Below are 21236 nucleotides of genomic sequence, written 5' to 3'. Positions count from 1 at the left end.
AAAAGAAAAGGAATGAAAAATGACAAGGAACACACAAAAGTTGTCCGAGGTGGCTAGAGAAAATCGCGATAGCTAGCTCTGGTTGAACACGCACACAAGTTGTGCTCTGCAACGCGGCAGCACGCGGCTTTTCAGACTCTTGTTGCTTAACTAAAACAGGAGACAAACTCTGCAACCGTCAAGCTAACAGACTGCAACACCAGTGCACAAGGTTTGTTTCGACAAAGGTCTGGCCTATTCACCAGAAGCTATCACGCTCGTAATGCAGGAGCTCCTGGTACCTCCTACACCAACGTACATGCTCCATAGCATAATATATACCGTGTACATATGAATATGTACTACCTATCTAATTTCCAGCACCTACCACTTCATGTACGTCGAACCATCCAATCATATTATTCTTGAGGACAATTATATGTCCAGGAATCATAAAGTCAGAGAACTGGAGTACATTTAGTATCATCAGTTCATGTTAGGGCTCTACTTTTTGCATAATTAGATTTGGCTAACTGAACGCGCACACCAGGCACAACAACGAGATGCATATAGAATCAACCTAATTAAGCCCGCTGATCTTTCGGTTAATCATAAGCGATGGTTAGCAAAGACACTATAGATAGCCCCACATGACAGTGACCCCGTCACCCCGAACTTAGAAATCTCTCGTCACTTGTATCTTTATTAATTTATTATTCAGAATCCATCATCGTACGATTTCTGGCCTGCCCAGAGGTTTTGTACGTGCGTTGCATCAATGGTTGAGTGAGAATCTGAGGATCAATGTTGGTCAACTCTGGATGATGAGTGATTGATAACGTGGTGTGAATTTGATGTCTCTTGGCTCGTGATGTGCAGGCGCAGGATGCGATGTGGCGGTCGATGGATGCGGTGAAGGTCAAGCGAAAGGTTCATGCCGATGAACCAAGGGCGGTGAAGAGCCAACGCGAGTAGGCTTGAACTGAGGGGCCACACTACTAGATTTTAGGCCTATGGCAATGGTCGCAAAATAGTAGCAATAGGCCTAAAATAGATGCGATAGGTTGAACATGCAACTAAATCAGTTTTGTTGCAAGCCGTTGCAAGTACTTTTGTGGTAATAGGTGCTTTGCAACTACTTTTTGGTCATGTTGCAATACTAGTTATTGCCATGCAATGAACCAATACTTTAGAGTGGTGTGGCAACGGTTGATATCGTGGCATTAGCATGTATTGCCACGCCACTACGCGTTGCTATAATGTATACATGCAATGCACTAACATTGTGGCAACAGTGTTTTTGGCCATGACCAACATCGTGGCAATAGAGAATGTAGCCACAAAATTTGTTGGTGGCAACAATAAGTTGTGCAACGGAAATTATTTTGAAGCGAGAAATGATATCCCAACAAGGTAGTGTTCGTGGTTAGTCGAGATTGTAGCATCAGTACCAATTGGTTGCAACAATAAGTGCTGCAACATAAAATGTGGGAGCAAGAGGTGAAATCGCATCAAGACATTGTTCAAGGTTAGTAACTATTATTGCATCAGTAAATAGTGGTGCCAAAAATAAGTGTTGCAACAGAAAATAATTGTGGGCAACAAGTGATGTTGCCGCAAGGTATAGTTCGAGGTTATTAACTATTTTAGCAACAATCATTACAGGTGGCAAGATTGTATAGAGACTAAAACAGTTGTTTCAATTACTTATAGCATCGAAGAACCACTGTTGAATTACAATTTATTGCAACAAGCATAACCCTGTCGTAATGGATATAGCATTTTATAATTTGGATCAAATATTTTCTTAAGAAACCCACAATGACGGTACAAATCATCATGGAACTTAAACAAATCCATCATTAACTCTTCCAATGATTAGATAACAATATGTCAAGTGCTCAATAGCAGTACAATTTATAAATGGAGAATAGTTCATAGGTAGGTAGCTAGCTAGTGTTGGGTCAACAACAAACCAACATCTATCTTATGTAGGATGCAGCGAAGATTGTTTGACATTGCAGACTATCTTTTTGTTGATCATGGAAGGCATCGTAGTCTGATTGATCCATTCTGAAATTTCAAATACCCTATCGAAGGAAAAACAAGTACATGTATGCATCAGCAAAGTTCAAATTGAGTTGTAATCAGATTTACATTTCATAGCTGTTGGCACATATAGCGCCATCAAAGCATTGGTTGTAAGCTAATGTCATGGTCCATTTAGAAATTGAAACATAATGGAATTAAAGTCTCATGTGTAGCCTCATCTCATCAGAGTTTGCATATCAATAAAATAAACAAATGCATGTCAATTGACAAGTAATTGTATATGCAACAAGACAATTTTCTCTTGTTCAGGAGTAAACTAGAAGTCATTCGCAGCAGCATTCATCGAGTTTGAGTATAAAACTTGCAAAAATCAAATACAAATCAGATTTACATATCATAGCTGTTGGCTTCTAGTCCGTATACGTTTAACTCTAGCGTTCATCAAGTTATGTGGAGAAATAAATTGCTTGTTGGTTTGAGAAAGGCTTCGCTTGGCCTTAGAGGATGGTGTTTTGCTTGCAACTGTCCCCACTATTGGAATATTGGCAGGAATTTTGCATACTGGTGGCCTATCAGACCCTGGGATGTCTGCAATTTTAAGGGTACTCTGCAGAGGGAAAAAAGGAAGCAAGTAACTTAGGTCATGTTCCAATATTATCAATGGTGTGATAAACATGTATAATTTTGTACCTGGACTGATGTGGTTTCATTGGCATTAGAATCTGGAATATTGACAGCACTTTTATCAACTGGTGGCGGTGTAGCTTTCCCTTGGATGTCTAAACTATTTGGGGCAGCCTGCACATGAAACAAATCATCCTATTTCTTAAACAGTTATGAACCTTACTTAATGTTTGCTGTTAGAAATTAATATTCAAATATCTTTTACCGGAGCTAACGGGGTCTGTCTATTTCCTTGAAGTGCAGACATGAATTCATCCCTGAGTGCTTGGATTTTCCTACTCTCTTCCTCTTTGAACTGCTTCAATTTTTCTTCCAATTTCCTTTCACTTTCAGCTTCTTGGTTTTTAAGTTTATCATTTAACTTCTCAGTCTCTTCTTGTAGCTCTATATTTTTCTGATTGGCTGCATCTGTAGCACGGGCTTGTTCTTCGAGTTGAGCCTTCATTGATTCCCTCTCTGTTGGACGTGTAGACATATACCCATGACCATGAACAGTGGAGATTTTGCATCCTGTGGTTTTCTTGTAGATACACTGGAAAATAATATTTTCCTCTAAATCTGATATTACTACAGCCTCTTTGTCAATACATGTCTCTGCAACATTGAAAAGTGCTTCATCCTAATTGACACAACAACAATGGAGTTAGTATTCCATATAAAAATTCAAATAATGTTATGAATCATGATGCGCAGTATAGAACTAACTGCATTACTCACATAGACAGCCTGAGAAGCTTCATCTGACCATCTCCCATTCCTCATGTGTGTACTCCTCCAAAGTTCAAATCACCTGGTTCTACACCTATTTCGGGATCTTTCTAGGATGCCAAGAATATATTGCATTAGTTCAAACTTGTGGAAGAGAAAATATACAGAATGTCATTTTAGAAGATACAAAAAAGTATGTCTAAGCTTTACCTTCTCATCGCTAAGTTTGGAGAATGATTTGGAACCCATGCAATGATTGGTCTTTTTTCTCACGGTTTTTAGAGTTCCTGTTGCTTACCTTCTGCAAAAATACTGAAGTAACAAAATAAATTAGTAGTTCAATGAACATATATAGCTGGTATGTGTATTTGAAAAGAGAAGGAATGAAATGTTAGCATACTTGGAAATCTTGACCTCCAAAATACAAAATCAAATAATGCCACTCAACAAGGTCCAAGTCTTCAGGCTTGTTCCTCATTCTTTCATCATAAGTGTCGTATACTTTGTAAGTAGCACTAAACGTTGAACGCCATCATTTGTACCGCTCCTTGGCTATGGCCCATATTTTTTCCTTACCATCCTCAGTGTTTTGAAGGTCCCACCGATTCTGTATATTTCAAAATCATTTAGAATGTGAAGAGTTTGCCTGTATGACATGATATTGCTGTTAGTGAACAAAATAAATAAGTGTGCATACCATAACATCGAGTGCTATAGAATTTTTGACATCTTGATCTATGTGTTTCCAGAATTTGACTCCAATAAGTGGAGCCCTTTTTCTCATAAACAGTACCACTTCATCTATAAATGCACGATAGTTATCGCCTATGGGACCTCCCAGTCTCGGTGAAAAATCAATTTTTAGTTTCTGGGAGTCACTCTTTATTCTCTTTATGGCTGCTGATAAACCCTTCAGGGTACCACGTCCAGCTTTATTAGGACCTCCAATTGAACCTGTTAAGAAACAATATGTTCGGAATGACGAGTCAAGTTAAGGATGGAAGATGTTGTAAGAAATTGTTGTATGCAGTACACACCTTTCTCTTTTCTTGTTCTACGCCTCGCATGAGATGGCCACTCTTTTTGTGGTGATGGGCTACGAGTGCGGTGTACATCAGCAGCAACTCTACCATCATCAGTATCATCATCATCTTGTATATATGACACTACAGTAAATGGAACGATCAATATGTAAAATTTATGGTTTGCACATATGCCAGGGAATATATATATTAATAGTAAAGCAAAAGAGTAGATTTTACAAATGTCTTAAGAAAGCCTTTAGGCCTCAACCATTCTTTATATGTCTTGATGGTTTCATCCCTGAAATCATCTCTAAATTCTGCATATCAACATATAGTGTAAATAATGATATCATCACTTATATAAAAAATAATCTTTGACGTGGGGAGGATTTTAAGTTATCTATGTTTGGTTGATCTTGTTGCAGGTTTTCAAGCCATTCCTTGTATGCATCAAGTGGTTCTTTTGCAGTAGGTACATTTATATAATTTCCTTTATTTGTATCCCTTGGTCGCTTCATGGGTGTTATGGACTTCATTAATTCGGACGGTTGCTCTGTTGCTAGCAAAAGTCTGAGTTTCATCTCTCCCTCATTAGCAGCAAGAATAGGTTCTATTTGGTGGTCATAATCAAGCAAGATGAGACTTGCGGAGTCATTGCCACATCGCTTGAGATAGTACAAGAAGTCCCGCACACTGTACCCCAGCTTTGTTTTTAGTAAAACTAAGTTGGAAAATGTGATATAGGACCTATCACAGACTAGCTCGACGATTTCTGTATCCACTGGTGCTCCATGGCGATGGACAATTACAGTCCACGTCTCACCAGTGAGTCTACAGCAACAAAATCTAATTTTATGCAGTCCATGATTGAACAATAAATCTGCAATGCTGAGATAAATATGTTCAGTGTAGTAGAAAATAACTAGGTGAAATATGACCAAAATTTCAGTCATAAATATATAGTATGATTTAACATATTTCATACTCAAATTGACATACAAATGCTAGGTTAAAACAGACTCAAAGTCGATGGTCACCAGATAGATTTCATCTTCATAAATATATTGTCCCTAAGATAATTCATACAAACCCTTGCTGATTTCATACAAACCCTTGCTGATTTCATAGACGAACCGTATAGGTGAACTCAGACAAGAATTAAAAGATTGGGAGATGGAATTCGTGATCAGGGTTTTCCTAAGAGAGTTCAGAATAACCCTATAGGTGATTTCTATTACAAACCGTAGGCGTTCTCAGTCAAGATTGAAATGCTCACGAGATGGACTTCATCATAGGAGTTCCCTAAAAGAATTTAGGCAAACCCTAGGCGACAATAGATGCGAAATAGCAAGGAGTGTAGCATACCAGCTGGGTTCAGTAGGTTGAAACGGCAACTCGTAGTCATCAGTGAGCCCTTGGGGATGAGCAGGACGATGATGGGGCTTCATGAACCTTTGGTCTCCGACATCTCCATGAGCGCAGGACCTCCGTGGTCGCCAGCAGTGTTGGAGGGAGGAGTCGCCGCCATATCTCGATCAAGGGAGGAGTCGCCACCATATCTCGATCACTAGGAACGACCGCCAGCATTCTTGTTGCCCCCTTCTCACCAGGCCATGTATCGATGGGATTTGCGAGGATTAGGGTTAGAGGTGGCGGTCTTTCTAGGAATATGACGAGGGGGTTTCGCGGGGTGGAGGGACTAGTGGAAAATTGGGAGGGAAGCGTTGTGATTAGTGTGGAAAATTTGGGATGGAAGGGCAACGGATTTGGCATTCTAATAATATATAAATGGTTAAATATCACCAAAACGTGAGTGGCCCAATGGTTTAGTATGTTGGTGTAGTCCATGAGGTCACCAGTTCGATTCTGTGCCACAAAATGTTTTAGTGAACTTTCCTTTTTTTTTTGTTTTCATACTTTTTATGAGATGGAACCTATTTTTTGAACATGCACATGAGCATTATAGTTTCAAAATAACATGTTAATTTTACACCTCGTTTACATACTGTAACACCCGTATTTTTCAAATTAGGAACCTAAGTAAATTTGATTAGGTTTATTGTAGGCTCGATAAGGTTTCATTTAATTTATCTTGAATTTAGAGCATTTGTCGGGAATCAAATAAAATATTTAGCCATAAAATAAATATAAGGAAAATAGGTGTGTGCATTTCATGCTGGTTTGCATTTTTATTTGCTTGTTGTTCAACTTAAATTCAAATCTTTGAGTTTGAATTTAAATTGAAAGAGTTTGTTTCATTTCAGAAAAATGAAAAGGCTTTCTTTTCCCCCTCTCTTTCAGCCCAGCCCATTCTCCCTTTCTTTTTTCTCTCTCCGCAGCCCATAAAACTTCTCGCCAGCCCGTTCCCCGCCGGCCCGTTTCCCCGCTCCCGGCCCGTTCCGGCCTAGCGCCCCCTCCCCCCTCCCTGTCTCTCTGCCAAGGGGGTCCCGCCTGTCGGGAGCGTCTCCCTCCCCCGTCCGAGCCGGACTCTGGCTCGAGTCCGACCCGGCCACGCGCGCGCCGCCGTGTTCCCCTCGGGCCCGCACGCCAAGGCCAGCGCCCGCCCCTATAAAAGGAACCCGGGACACCCTCCTAGCCCTCGCCAAACCCGCAGCCGCCGCCCTAGCCCTCGCTAATCCTAGCTCCCAAAACCGCCACCATTGTTGGAGCTCGGGGTTCTTCGCGACGCCGCCGTTCCAACGCGTCCCCGTCGACTTCAAGCCCTCCAGGAGATTCGCACCGAGGTAGTGAGGCTCATCGGCCTGTTTTTCTTCTCCTTCTTGCTCCGTTTCGTTCGCTTTAGCTCGCCGGCGCCGCCGCTCCGCCATGCGCCGCCGCACGGCCGCTCCGCTCGCTTATGTCCCGCACAAACCCCCTAATCGAGTTCGCGTGCTCGCGCGCGTGCTCCCAGTCCAAGAACCGAGCCAATAGGAGCCCAGATGGCCGTTTTGGCCTACTCCGGCCGTCCCGCCGCCGCGCGCCGCCGCCTAGCTCACCGCCGGCCGCTTCCGCCGCCGCCAGCCCGCCCCAAAGAACCCTAGCCGTCAGATCTAAAACGCACGGCTCGGATTAGATCGGATCGAAGTCAACCCAGCCGGAAAACGGTCAACCATGGTCTTTTTGCACTAAAGCCCCTCTGTTTTTCCAAAATTAACCCGCCGTCCTCTTCTGTTGAAAAATATTTACAAATCAGCCCCTGTTTTTATGATCTAGCCCCTGCGTATAAGGTTTAATTACGAATTAGTCCTTAGATCTTGTTTTAGCCATAACTTTCTCGTTTTAGATCCGTTTTCGATGATCTTTGCGCTCACGCGATCGTTGCATCGAGTAGAATAGTTTAGTAACCTCTTTTTGTACTGTTTTTATTGTCTGGTGTACTGTTTCTTATTGTTTGTACTTGTTTGCTTGCATGTGCGTGTTTGGTGCGATAGACGGTCCGCAGTTCGAGGAGGAGCAGCAAGATCAAGACTTCGGAGGACCGGACCAGCAGCAGTTTGAGGAAGGCAAGTGGATCCTTGACCATATTTTTGACCCATGAAATTACCAAAACTATCACATTTACTTTTATGTTCATGCATGTGTCTATAATATGATGGGAACCGAGTTAAGGACATGCCTAGTATTGTATACCTTATTCCTTGATCAACTTGGGTTTAATTTCATGTTGGGGTAGCTATGCTAGTCGCTTTACCTTGGTTATGGATGGATAATTTTACAAATGTTGTACTTGTTTACTTCAAGTTCATGATGGTTTAATATTGTTAATCAAGATCATATGTGTTAAATGGAACATGGAGAACCACCCAAGAAAACAGTACAACCACAATTACTATATGGCTCTGGTCTTGGCTGATTAATTAGAAACTCTAGCTTGTGACAATCTTACCGAAAGGGCAAGAGGGGATGCATCGACGGGGTATAGCTCGGTCCTCTTGGGGCAATTGGTATTGTTTGATGGTCCTTTGGTAAGGTACCACCTCATTAGGACAGTGTTATGACCGCTTTGACTTGAAACCTTAGCGGGTTGTCATAGGTTAGGGAATCTTTGTAAAGGCCTCGTAGCGTCCCTATGCAGTCATACCTAAGGAAGTGTGATATGGTGCTTGGCCCGCACTTGCATGGTTGGGTTTAAAGTTCTTCGGAGCTTTTACGCGAATTGTGGTGAAAGTGTACAACCTCTGCAGAGTGTAAAACTAACCGGTTAGCTGTGCTCACGGTCAAGAGCGGCTTGGACCCTCACATGATAATTGAACTTGAAGTTGATCTAAATCGATGCTTTTACTTATGATTATGATGTATATCTTCATATATGCTTATCTTATGGGTTTAATGGTATATATTTATATCTAGTTAATGCTTGCTAATAAAATATGACCAACTAAAATTGCTGAGTGCAGTTAAACCATGTCAGCTATTCCTTGAAATAGCCTTGCATATATTATAGTTGTTTCCCTACCACTTGTTGAGTACCAACCATAAGTGTACTCACCCTTGCATACTTGCTGCTCAGACCGTAATAACAACTGCCCGGAGTTTCCAGAAGACTTCGAGGTTTTCTAGGCGTATGTCTCCCAGTCATCTGCCTGTGCTGAAGAAGTTTCTGCTGCTACTCTATAGACGTTTAATTATTCGTTTAAGACATTCGGTTTTGTAATAAAGTCTTTAATACTCTCTTTACGTTTGCACTAGTTGTGATATTCACTTTATGTTTAATCATATGTGTGTAAACTGATCCTGGCGCACATATGAGATGCATTCGGTTTGCCTTCATAAACCGGGTGTGACACATACAAATCTGCTCGAAAGCATTGTCTTAGCTCCAACATGTTTGAAGATAAAAAATTTATTTTTAGCCCTCATTGACCCATTTGTTTGAAGATGTTGTCTTAGCTCCCACATGACATGATCACATATGTGTAGAGATCATCATCGAACACATCAACATGGCTAATTATCTGCTCGACAACACTGTCTTACCTCCATCATGATCTGAACTAATACATATGTACGAATAAATATGCATATATTCTTCCAAGTACTCAACTTCGCTAATGAGCCTAACTTTGAAAATAAATATTTACATTAACGCCTCATTCACCCCTTTGTTCCAAGATGTTGTCTTAGCTCCCATATGTTATGACTCAAAATAAAGAAGTTGACATTTCACATGATACACAAAGGAGGCGCTGGCCCGCACCTGATGTGCCTGCAACAGGCATCAAAGGAGGCGTCGGCCCTAGCAAGTACAAAGGAAAGGGAGCCTCCGCCACCAAGGTCAAGAAGGTCAATGCTTGCCATACCCTCTATTTGCTTGCTGAAATCTCACCTCTTACTCTGTACTTTCTGTGTTCTGGTCCTTTGGTGGCTTCGTGGAACCAAGTTTTCTTGCTCGAATCGAAAATCTAGTGTGAATATAAATGGTAGATGTTCATGCCATCTCATAGTTAAGTACTTGATTCACAAACTAATTTTACTTCCTATTTGATGCAGATTGCCTACAATTACAATCGAAGCTCAATAATAATCTTTGGTCCAGATTTTCATCAAAGCCATGCCGAGCCCCAGCCCTCAGATTAATTAGTCTTACTCCTACCGCAATTGCACAACTAGTTTGTACAAATCATTAACCATGAGCCTTGAATTAATAGCAAAAATAAACAAGATCATGGAGCCCTCATTAACCTATATATATACGTGTGCTGGTGGCCGTGTGTTGAGCCGCACGCCAGCATGCAGAGGCAGCCGCCGGCCGTGACGACAACGAGTCCGCGCGCGGCTTTGTTCTTCAAGAGATCGAGGCAGCCGCCGGCTGAGACGAGAGTCCGATCGATAGCGCTAGGAGGAAGTCCCACGATCTGCTGCCCCTTGCCCGGCGGCCTGTTCGTTGTCCTGCGCGCCCTAGCTTGTGATCGCGATCAAACCTCGCGATCGTCGGGCATGGCGTGGCAGCAGGTTGCGCCTAGCGCGTGATCGTCGGGCAAACCGCGGCAGCAGGGTCGCGCCTCGCGATCCCTGTCGATCCAATCATGATGGCATCTGTTTTTTTCTTGGGCCCACTAGTTGGTTAATTGGATCTAATAATGTACGTATCATGGATTAGTTCACATATAGGTTGTAATGCCGCCAGTAATCACAGATGAGTTGTGATGATGTGGTGGTAAGACATGCTTTCCTTGAGGGTGAGGTCGCGGGATCAACTCCTGTTTCTCCAGATTTCTAAGCGAAACTATTTTTTCTTGTCCAATATTTATTTTCTCTTGGCCAACATACTATGCATAAATAAATTAATGCCAAACATAAGCAAATACATTTGTGTATTGCAGTGGTAATGCTTCTAAATTTGCTCCTTGAGACCACGGTTCAAGATCCATGTAGATTTTTTTCTCTCATTTCCAGTTATTCTTCAATGTGCGCCACATTTATTGCAACAACCGAATCAACCATACAGCAACAAAAATATTTCGTGGCAATACCATATTCTTTCTTGCAACCGCTTCTGTATTTAGTTGCAATATAACCACTAGTTTTGCAACACAACATACTGGTGGCAATATTATTTACCAATCGCAATAACTCTAAGTTTTGTGCCAAAAACACTTATATATTGCAACGAAAACAAACTTTATGACAACAACAACTTAACTGTGGTAAAAAGATCATCATCTCACAACCAGATTTGTGATGGTGGCGAGAGCATCAATGTTTTGCAACCAAATTACAAAATCGATGCAATACCACCTATCTAATGCAACTAATTCAGTGTAGTTGCAAAGATTTATGTGGCAATAGGCCTAAAATCTAGTAGAGGAGTCCGTGCAGAGTCACCGGCGATCCATGTGGTGCATTGAAGAGAAAGAGTACATGGACGGATGAACAGTGGCGGATCCAGAAAAATTTTTAGGAAGGGTTGAAAAACACGCTACAACAACTTGTAGCTCCATTAAGACACCCCCACAAAAGAGAAATATAATAGTTTGAAGTAATATGATATTGAAACATCAATGACGGATGAAAATTTAAAAATACATTATGAAAAAATAAAAATGCAGTTTATCCATACCGAAAAGCCAAAGTACGAGACTAATAGACGACGGGCGTGACGGTGACACCCATTATTCATCCGAAGAAGCAATCTACAGAAATAGATACAATTGATTAGTCAAACACATATGAACCTTCAAATTATGAATTTAGAATAGAACAGAGCGTACCATCAATTTTTTAGGCATTAACATACGACGGTTTTTCATCTCTTCAAACCTCTTTTTGATCTTTTCATTTTCAATTTTTCTAAATATCTCCTTCTCATTATAGCATATCATCAAGTCATTGAACCATTCATCACCCATTTTACTACGCAAATCTGTCTTTATAAAGGACATGGCTGAAAATATCCTCTCTACTGAAGCAGTTGCCATTGGTAGTATCAAGGTTAGCTCAATGAGACGATAAACCAATTGATAAGATGTGTTCATCGTAGTCTTGACCATAATTTCAGCAACTTTTCCAAGTTCAGAACATCCAAGGAACTCTTGAGTTCTTCTAGCACGGTTGACGAAGGATTTAAGATGATTTGGCAAAAGAGCAAGCTCACCAATATCAAAATCCTCAGCATAAATTTCAGCAAGTCTCATAAGTTTATCCACATTGAAATTAGAGAAGGAGTTCCTTGGGTTAAAACAAGCCATACATACTAATAACTCTGAACTGATTTCACTAAATCGATGGTTCAACTCAGTCAAGATGGCATCAATGGCGACAAGAAAAATCTCAACATGATAGTAATGCATGTTTGTTACCTTTTGCTTCCTACGTCTAGATGTCCCTCTGATATTTATTTCCTCATCCATATCCGGCACTTCAATCTCATTCTTCTCACAGAAAGTTTTCACTTTTTTGAGTAATGGCTCCCATCCATTTTCTCTTATATCCTGCAAGCTATCTTTCACATCCGTTATCAAATGCATAGCTTCAACTATGTCTTGGTCTTTCCTTTGCAAAGCACGTGACAAAATATCTGTCATGCCCAACAATTCTATCATCAAATGCATGATGAACACAAAATCAAAGCTCTCCATTTTTCCAATCAAACCTAAAGCTCCTCTAGTACATGCTGGTTTAACAGAATCTTTCTTGACTATCTCAAGGACATCTATGATAGCCTCCCACATCACCAAAATGGGAAGCAAAGTTTTAAGATGTGAACCCCGTCTGGTGTCTCCAGGTCTAGCTAGACCACTTTCCTGGTTTAAACCTCTTCCGGTCATAATCTCACCATTCTCAATCTTTTCTAGCAACATATCATGATGCTTTGCAAGCAAAACATCCTTTCTCATACAAGATGCACCCACAGTGTTGACTATTAAAGGAACATAGTTAAAGAAATCTGCAATATCTGCACTAGAAGTAGAGATAGAAACAACCACTAGTTGCAATTGATGGACAAAACAATGCACATAGAAAGCATAAGGATTCTCATCACGAATCAATTTCTGCACCCCCATTAAATTCACCTCTCATATTAGAAGCTCCATCATACCCTTGCCCACGAAGCACAGAGATTGATAACTTACGACTTGAAAGCATACGGACCAAAGCTTCTTTCAATGCAATAGCTGTACAACTCTCAACATGCTGAAGTCCAAGAAATCTCTCCATCACTTTCCCTTCATCATTCACAAACCTGCATGCCATATTTCATCGTGTGTTAGTAAAACTATAGAAATAGAGGTAATAATGTAAGCAAGAAAATGCAACTACTAACCTTAGAATCACTGCCATTTGCTCCTTTATTGATACATCTCGAGACTCATCAATAAGCACTAAGAATTTTCTACCACGAATCTCATCCATAATGACACTCATGACTTCCTCTGCACAAGCTTTTGTAAGATCTTTCTGCACATAAGGAGATAACATTTGGCAATTTTTGTAACCTTTTTCATATGCCGTCTTCACTATCTCAACCTTATCTTTGTACCAATCAACCATTTCTCTAAATGTACCCTTGTTAAGCGAAGTAGAAGACTCATCATGTCCACGGAAAGCATCCCCTTGCATTATGAGAAATCTTGCAACATCTAAAGAAGTTGTCAAACGAATCTCATAGCGTTTTTCTTCCTCCTTACCCACTTGAACTAATTTTCTACCCACATTTGTCCTTTGGTTCATAAAGTCTTCACACTTTTGCCTAGCTTCTACATGAGTCTTGCAAACATTGTGCTTATTAAAAGTATCCTTAGCTTTCTTCCAATTCACATAACCTTGATGTGCAAAGACTGAACTACCAAATTTTTCAGGCTTTGACGAATTAAAGAAGAGATAGCAATACAAGCAATAAGCTGCACCTTTGTACTCACTATACTCTAGCCAATCAAATTCATCAAACCAAGTCTTCTGAAAAGATCTAAATTCACCACTCATCCATTTACGAGGAAATATGATATCACGAGGTTGAGTTGGTCCATTCAAAGCATATGCCCTCTTTACTTGATCTCTAATTTCAGGCTGATAATCATCAATTGGTTTGCGCTTTCCAGGATCCCCAATTAAATCTGAATGACTAAGCTCCACTCTAGATTTCTTTGGTTCAGATGTGCTCTCATTAGTGTGTGGAGTTGAAGCACTTGAACTTGAAAAGTATGATTGTAAAGTTCTTTTTGACATTCTGAAATCTGTCATACCAATCAAATATTGAATCATTGAAAAATGAAAATAGAAATTGAATCACAGATTCACGGACAATGAGACAAAAAAACTAAACAAGGATTTAACTGAAGTTGTTCACCTAGTTTCAACAGTGCGCCAGTGCCTAATTTCTTGCCTCTGCCTCTCCAAACTCCAGCCGTGTTTCCCTTTTGTTTTCTTTCCTGCCACGCGGCGCAGCTGTAGGCCCTGCCGTTGCTTGGTGCCTCGGTGCAGCTGTAGGCCCTGCTGCAGCACCGCTGCCGACCTGCCGTGCCGCGCGTCGCGCCCGGCCGCGGGGTGTGGGCCGCGGGCCGCCTGCTGCTCGCCGAGGCCTGCCGCTCGCCGCGCCTGGCCGCGGGGCGCGGGCCGCGGGCCGCTCGCCGCGCCTGGCCCTGGCCGGCTGACCGCCTGCCCCTGCCATCGCCCGCAGACCGCAGTGCGCCGCCCCTGCCTGGCCGTCGCCCGCTGCCCGCCGCCTCCGCTCGATGGCCCTGGCCGGATGGATGCAGTTGGATGGATATGGTTTGCTTGCTCTAACCCATGCCTTGTGTTTGTGCGTTTGGGCCTTGGGCCTTGGGCAGTTCAGCAACTAGGCACTCCACACTTGGGCTTAAGTGCCTGGAATTTTTAGTGGGCCGGGGCTAACTCGTGAGCTGTGAGCACTAAGCAGCCCGACGCCCCGTCTATCGTCTTCTACCTCCAGACAGATCTCCAGCCTCCCCTGCTGCTTGCACCTTGGACTAAAAATCCATGGAGGGGCTCCAAGGGGGCTCCATGGCTCCGGTGGCCGTAGGGGGGGTCAGGGGGGCTCAAGCCCCCCTGACCCACCGCTGGATCCGCCCCTGCAGATGAAGACGGCATCGATCGAGTCAAGCGGGACGGAGGTGCCGGAGGCTTGGCGGAGACCGGACACGTGTCAACATCGAGAAGGTTGCGTGGCGGCCAAGCGGAAATGGACGGTTTGGGTGGTTTGGGCCTCAAAACCACCGTGCAGGCAAGTTTTTCAGTTTGGGCCTCAAAACCGGAGGCGCGTCCGGTGTGGTCGGATTGCCGAGGTGGAGGGCACATGGCGCTATCGCGAAGCTTGCATCGAGACGAAGCAAAATCGTGAAGGCGGCGTGCCCGTCCAATACTCCGAGAAAAAGATGGACGAAAAGGCACCCAAACGTGTAATAGACATAGTTAGTAGTGTAGGGGCAAAACTGTCTTTTGACAGAAAATAAGAGAAGAGGGGCTGCCATCCCATGCTCCCTCTCTTCCTCACTTCTTTCCCTTCTTCTTTCTTCCACCTAGAGTTAGGGATTAAGAGATGAATATTTGAGATTTTGTATTGTGAATCATCGAGGAATAATGGAGGCCGTATCCTCCTGTTGCCCTCTGAGATTTTGGTTCGAACTAATTCGTGTCTCTTTCATCTTGTTTTTGTTGGAATTTTGGGGTTCCCTTTCTGTTTGTGTGCAGGTCGTGCGCGCGTCGCGGCAGGTGGCGGAGCGCCGCAGTGGCGGCCAGCTGCGAGCTGTGCGTGCGTCTCCAGCAGCGGCCAGCAGGCATGCGCTGTGCACGCAGGCGCAGGCAGCCGGAGGCAGCAGCGTCGGCTCGCAGGATGGGCAGGCGGCCCGGCACTAGACACGAAGCAGGGCAGCTGGTGCTCTCCTCCCCGCGTGAAGCAGATCGGCATTTGGCGCAGCGCTGCAGGCTGAGCAAGCGGCCGGCGGCAGCAAGCTACGCGTGAGTAGGAAATTAAAGGGTGGAAAGCTGGCTTGGTGATTGGATAATTCAACAACGCCCACCGAATGTTCATAGTAATGCCACACAAGGTTTTTCTCCACCAAAGTCAGCATTTTTGTTAGTGTTTAATCTTGTTTAGTGTTTAGACTAGCTTGTGTTTGTGCCCTGTTAGTAGTTCCCTTTTCTTGATACTAGGTGTATGCCCGTGCGTTGCTACGAAAACTAAAAAGAATTTCAACGCAATACATCAAGCATATGGAAAATATGTGTTGATTTTAACATGTTTTGAGCCGCACAAAGAATCTCATAAGCACCAACTATACTTGCATACTTTAGAATTTATACTTGGCATCTTATGCGAACAAAACCATAATATGTTTATCATAGCAATATCCATGGTGAATACATTCACACAGTAACAATTACATTCAATGTAAGAATGCGTAGCTTATTTGAAAATATAGCTACTCGTTTACACATACCTTTATTTGAATACGTCTTCATGAATTGATATCTTCTCTAGTTGAATCCCCACCAGAAAACTTATTGGCTTGCGATGATTTAGTTGACCTGACAAAAGAGAACTACAATATTTTCTAGTATTTTTAGCATGGGACTTGAAAAATGATAACGATCACATACTATTAGGCATACATGCATTCAGCCACCAAAGGGAAGAAACTGTTGAGTTCCACTAAAATCCATCTACGCCAAACGCCAAATACATTCTCAAATTAGATGAGATTTAGGTATGCCAGATGCCCCAATGTGACAATGGGAAATTACACTGCTATGAGCAATAACATAAGCACTATACCAGATCTTTTCCAAATTAAAAAAATAATCAGAAGACATATTTCATAAATAATATATTTCATTTGGTATATAAAAATCTTAAAAGGCTCCTTAGAACAACTAAATCTTATCAACCACATTTGGCCATGATGAAGATAGACCACAGCCATGTAAGTGCATGTTAAGGAACAACAAAATTGACCAGTAAAAGAACAGTCATGAGTTCAGTCTGTTTTTTCTCCTAAAATATGGACTTGTTCATGTGTTCCATCACAGAACAAGGAAAAAGATGGGCATGTAAGCTGTGTCACTATGCCCCAAGATTTCACACATGACAACAGTTGTAGTTGTTTACAAAATTCATTTGCTCCAATATTCCTTTGTCCTATATATAGAATATGAATAGGTGATAAGATTGACCGCTCAAAAAAGATGACTCACCTATTATTTTGCATTGAAGAAGTATAAGTCGTACTTCTCAAACGTGGTTGATAATGCTTGGAGCCTCTTCCTCGAGCTACTCCTGGTGTATTCTTTTGACTTTTAGCATCACCATAGTAAGTGCGAGATTCTTTGGGAACAATGTCATTTCTGACATTATCATAGGGAGCACGATATGGTTTTGGAACTTCCCATTATCGTACAAAGCATGTTGAGCATTCTTGGTGTTCTCATGGTAAGAATGAGAATCCTTTGGAACATAGCTGTAGTTCTTGCTACTATCATGATAGTATGTTCGAGATCTGTTGCCTCTGAAGTTACCATGACTAATACAACGAGTTCTACCCACCAGGTCCACCACCTCGTCCTCTAAAGTGACCTCCCTGATTTCTTTTTGGCTGAAAGCACAGTTGAAGAAACAACTTGTTAAGAAAAGATGCATGCATAAATACAAAAGAAGCCATAACACTTACATTTTCACCATGAATATCATGCGCATCCATCTCACCAAATCTGTCATGGACCCAGGCTTGATCCTGTTTAGGACTCCACAACTTTACATTTTCACCATGAATATCATGCGCATCCATCTCACCAAATCTGTCATGGACCCAGGCTTGATCCTGTTTAGGACTCCACAACTTTCTACTGTTCACTATTCTCCTACACAGGCAAGATGGAACTATTAAACATCGATCATAATCTCAATCATACATATCAAGCTTATATGACCGTGCATCACATCAACATTCCATATGTCAAGGTAAAACATTCATGCAAACAAAACTGAAGTTCTCTAGTCTAACTAAGCCCAGCACGCAGTTCATTCACCGGTTAGGCCACCTTTTTTCAAGAAAGAAAGTTACTATATATAAAGTATCATTGTTTAGATGTTACAATAATATGCTATAAAAATTCCACAAGAAAAAATCATGTAGATGCCTCCTGTGCCTACTTCTAGAACATTTTTCCAAAGCTTCCATCCAAAACTTCGCTCCATTAATATCGTCCTTACCATGCGAATTAAATTAGTGATTACTGTGGAAAGAGCTAGAATGATGCATGATACATTTCCATTGGTTAAACGCAAGACACATGGTTTCAATTCCAAGCTTCACATCACATTTACCTTGCTTCATAGTTACTCTTGTATCTTTTCACGCTAACTGTAGATCACTGTATGAAACAAAAGAATTTTCTTTAATGCTGCATCATGGCACTACTTTTAGATGCCAATTATGTCCTACGAACAAGGCCTGAATTTTTAATCCACATACATGCATGGCATTAGCTGTCCAACAGTTTCTTGGCTGATTGAGTAACCATCAAATGCAAGATGATGTTTCCTCTAGTTTGTACCAGTCACAGGATTCGAGGTCGATGCCTCGTCCCATGACCCGGGAACGCCGTTCCGATTCGAGGGTCGGGGTCAAAAAGGGTCAGTGTCCCATTCAAGATTGGATCGCGTCCCGGTTTGAGAGGGGTCGCAGCCCCATTACTAGCAGATTTAATTGGGATAAGAAGGTTAAGGGTGTGGTTTTTGTTAGATAATGAGCCAAGTACGTGTACTATGGTCTAAATGTACTCTTTTTATACATTTCTTATATGCTTGTGCAAATTAGTTTCTTTATTAGTAGCACATATATAGTTTTTATCTTTTTAAAGACGCATCGACCCGAAAATATCGACCCGGATGAATCAGGGTCACGTTCCACATAATAATTTATCGTTCCACAGAGGTATACCCCTTCGTACCACAAATTTATAAAGTGACGACCCTCGACCCTCGACCCCGTTCCTCGACCCGGTCGACCCAGGAACTTTGTGACTATGGTTTGTACTCGGGTCATAGGTTAAGTTGGAATCAATTGGCAAAGCAAACAAATCCCCTACTAAGTTGATGCCAGTGAAGTCTAATCAACAGTCAAAGATAGAACAAAGAACAAGGTACCTGAATGAATGCAGGAATGCTGCAGTTCTCCGTCCACCAGACATGAGGAAATATGAATCTGTAAAAAAAAATCGACTTCACAAGGCAAATTCGGCATATGTGAAGTGTGAATGACCATTTGTTTAGATTGTAGCATGACAGATTGGATTGGATAATCTTACATATATAAATGGATCTGAATAGAGGGGATTCATGCATGTTGCCAGATCAATTCCGCTGTCCCTGCACATCTCTGTTGTGCCACCCACACGCTAGCTCGATCTCCTTTGGCTCTGTCGGCCCCTGCAGCTGCAGCGGTCGAAGGGGATGGTGGCGTGACGGCGCGATGGGGAATCCGTGGGGAGGGAGAGGCCGGTGGTCCATCATGAGGGGATCCTGGCGGTCCGTCGCGAGGGGGAGGGCTCAGGGAGGCCAGCGGTCCATCTTGAGGTGGAGGGCGGCCGCCGCGGAGGGCACGCACCGCGCGTGAGGGATCCACGGCGGAGATGGTGGCCGCCGCGGCAAGGCACGCACCGCGTGTGGGCGGTCCGCGGCGGGGAGGGCGGCCGACGCGGCGGGGCGTCGCACGCCGGCGTGGAGAAGCGGGGGCGGGGGGTTGGCGAGGCGGAGGCAGCTGAGGTCTTGACCTACCTCAGGGGGAAGACTCGGGGTCAGGGACGGGCAGCCGCCGCCGACGCCATCGTTGAGGCGACACGGATGGACGGAGAGGGACAGGGCGGACCAACACGGCAGCCGCATCGGTAGGGATTGGGCGTCGTGGCGGCTGGGGCGTGGAGAGGGGAGAGGGGAGAGTGGAGGGCGGAGCGAGGGGAACGGCGGCGGGCTGTAGCAGGGAGAGGGAGAGCGGGGTGGGAGCAGACCGGTCCGGCCAAACTGGCGCGCTCCGGCACCGGTATAAGGGTTCAGGAATTTTTGAGAATTTTTCATTTTTTAATTTAAATTTAAATTTTGAATTTGGGCCAGTTTGGTACCGGTCCAAATCGGAACCGGGCCGGACCGGTTTGACCGGTGTCGGTGTCCCGACCCGGAGGTTCGGATCCCAACTAGTGAATGTTGTGTGATTCCTCGTCCCAGATGATGATGCAAGAGGCAACACAGTAACGCACAGTTTATCCTGGTTCCGGCCGCGGGACCGTACGTCCAGCAAAGGAGGTGTGCGAGTGCACTGTATTATCTTGCACCCGATGTGCTTGTAGTAGGGGGTACAAGCGAGGCGAGAGAGGGAGGAAGGCTCCCAAGTCCCTGCTAGAAGATGGGTTGAACGTGGCGAATAGAGATGCCGGAGCGTAAGTGATGATGGATCACGTCTGGAAGCGTCCGAGCGTTCTCAGAGAGAGAGCGAGAGCCCGAGAGAGAGTCCGTCTAAAGGAAGCCCGCCTCCTCCTTTTATAGTTACAAGGAGGGGCGGCGTACATGAGTGGGGCATAGAAGTCGTCGTTTCCCCCGAATTGCGGGGGTACAGTGGTCAGACACTGTAGGAAGTACACTGTGGGGCATGGCGGCAGGCGTCGCAGTCGTCCTGGATATCATCTTTGGTCCGCGAAGATCGCGCCGGTAGTCCTGCCAGCCCCTGCAGGTGGCGTGGTCGTCGCTGGTGTATGGTCTTCTATATACGGCGCGGTGGCGTTCTGTGGGCCCTGCGGACTAGGGTCTTGCATGCACCAGCGGCAGCGGTGGCGGTAGCGGTAGCGGGGCGCGCGGCGGCCCCGGACCCCCTGGTCGGAGTGCGGGCATGCACACTGGGAGGTCCGGGGGACACGTGGAGGTCCCGGACTCCTGAAGGGAGGAGGTCCGGGACTTCGTCCGTGTGTGCTGGGCGCCCCTCTCTGAAGGATACGTGACGTCGCCGGACCCCTTCCCCAGCGGGAGGCGGGTCCGGTTGGTCGGTGTCGGCAGAATAGTAACGGGAGCAGTGCTGAGCCTATCTTATCCTGCGTCGCAGGTCCCACAGTGCTGCTACAGCATCCGGGATGGCAGAGCGGCGACCGGAGTCAGCGGATGGGACCCCGGTCACATCCACTGTAGGAATGGCGGCCCGACGCCGCTTGTCCTGGGTGCCGTGGCGGAGTGGCTGGCCTTTAATGCCTTCGTACGACGGGCCGGTGAGCGGCAAGGCCGCTTGTCCCTTATGCCGAGAGATGGCCTCGAGCGAGGCGGAGATGAATTACTCCCTCGAGGGTAGGTTT

General features: G+C 44.1%; 1 protein-coding gene across 3 annotated transcripts in view; it reads right to left on the bottom strand.

Moving 5' to 3' along the window:
- The window catches only part of LOC120699941 (zinc finger MYM-type protein 1-like), a 44716-nt gene extending 24734 nt beyond the window's left edge, over positions 1-19982 (bottom strand). Inside the window, exons 1-12 of one of the 3 annotated variants that reach the window (XR_005685739.1) lie at positions 19212-19982; positions 19051-19108; positions 17573-17762; positions 16346-17497; positions 4461-4589; positions 4121-4377; positions 3824-4030; positions 3634-3735; positions 3433-3533; positions 2921-3334; positions 2722-2829; positions 2350-2638 (exon numbers count right to left, since the gene is read on the bottom strand). Coding sequence is in view for 1 of the 3 variants with exons in the window: in XM_039984056.1 (XP_039839990.1) it covers positions 11561-11581; positions 12248-12843; positions 12962-13131; positions 13213-14122; positions 16346-16367 (1719 nt within the window). In the remaining 2 variants the exon portion in view is untranslated. Of the gene's footprint in view, positions 1-2349; positions 2639-2721; positions 2830-2920; positions 3335-3432; positions 3534-3633; positions 3736-3823; positions 4031-4120; positions 4378-4460; positions 4590-11033; positions 11582-12247; positions 12844-12961; positions 13132-13212; positions 14123-16345; positions 17498-17572; positions 17763-19050; positions 19109-19211 lie in introns of those variants that run through there. The other 2 variants (XR_005685738.1, XM_039984056.1) reach the window with 2 other exon arrangements.
- Positions 19983-21236: the final 1254 nt, after the last annotated feature.

This window comes from Panicum virgatum, chromosome 3K (assembly GCF_016808335.1).
Source record: "Panicum virgatum strain AP13 chromosome 3K, P.virgatum_v5, whole genome shotgun sequence".
Classification (NCBI taxonomy): domain Eukaryota; kingdom Viridiplantae; phylum Streptophyta; class Magnoliopsida; order Poales; family Poaceae; genus Panicum; species Panicum virgatum.
The sequence above is the reverse complement of the archived record's forward strand: the minus strand, read 5'-3'. Positions and strand labels throughout refer to the sequence as shown.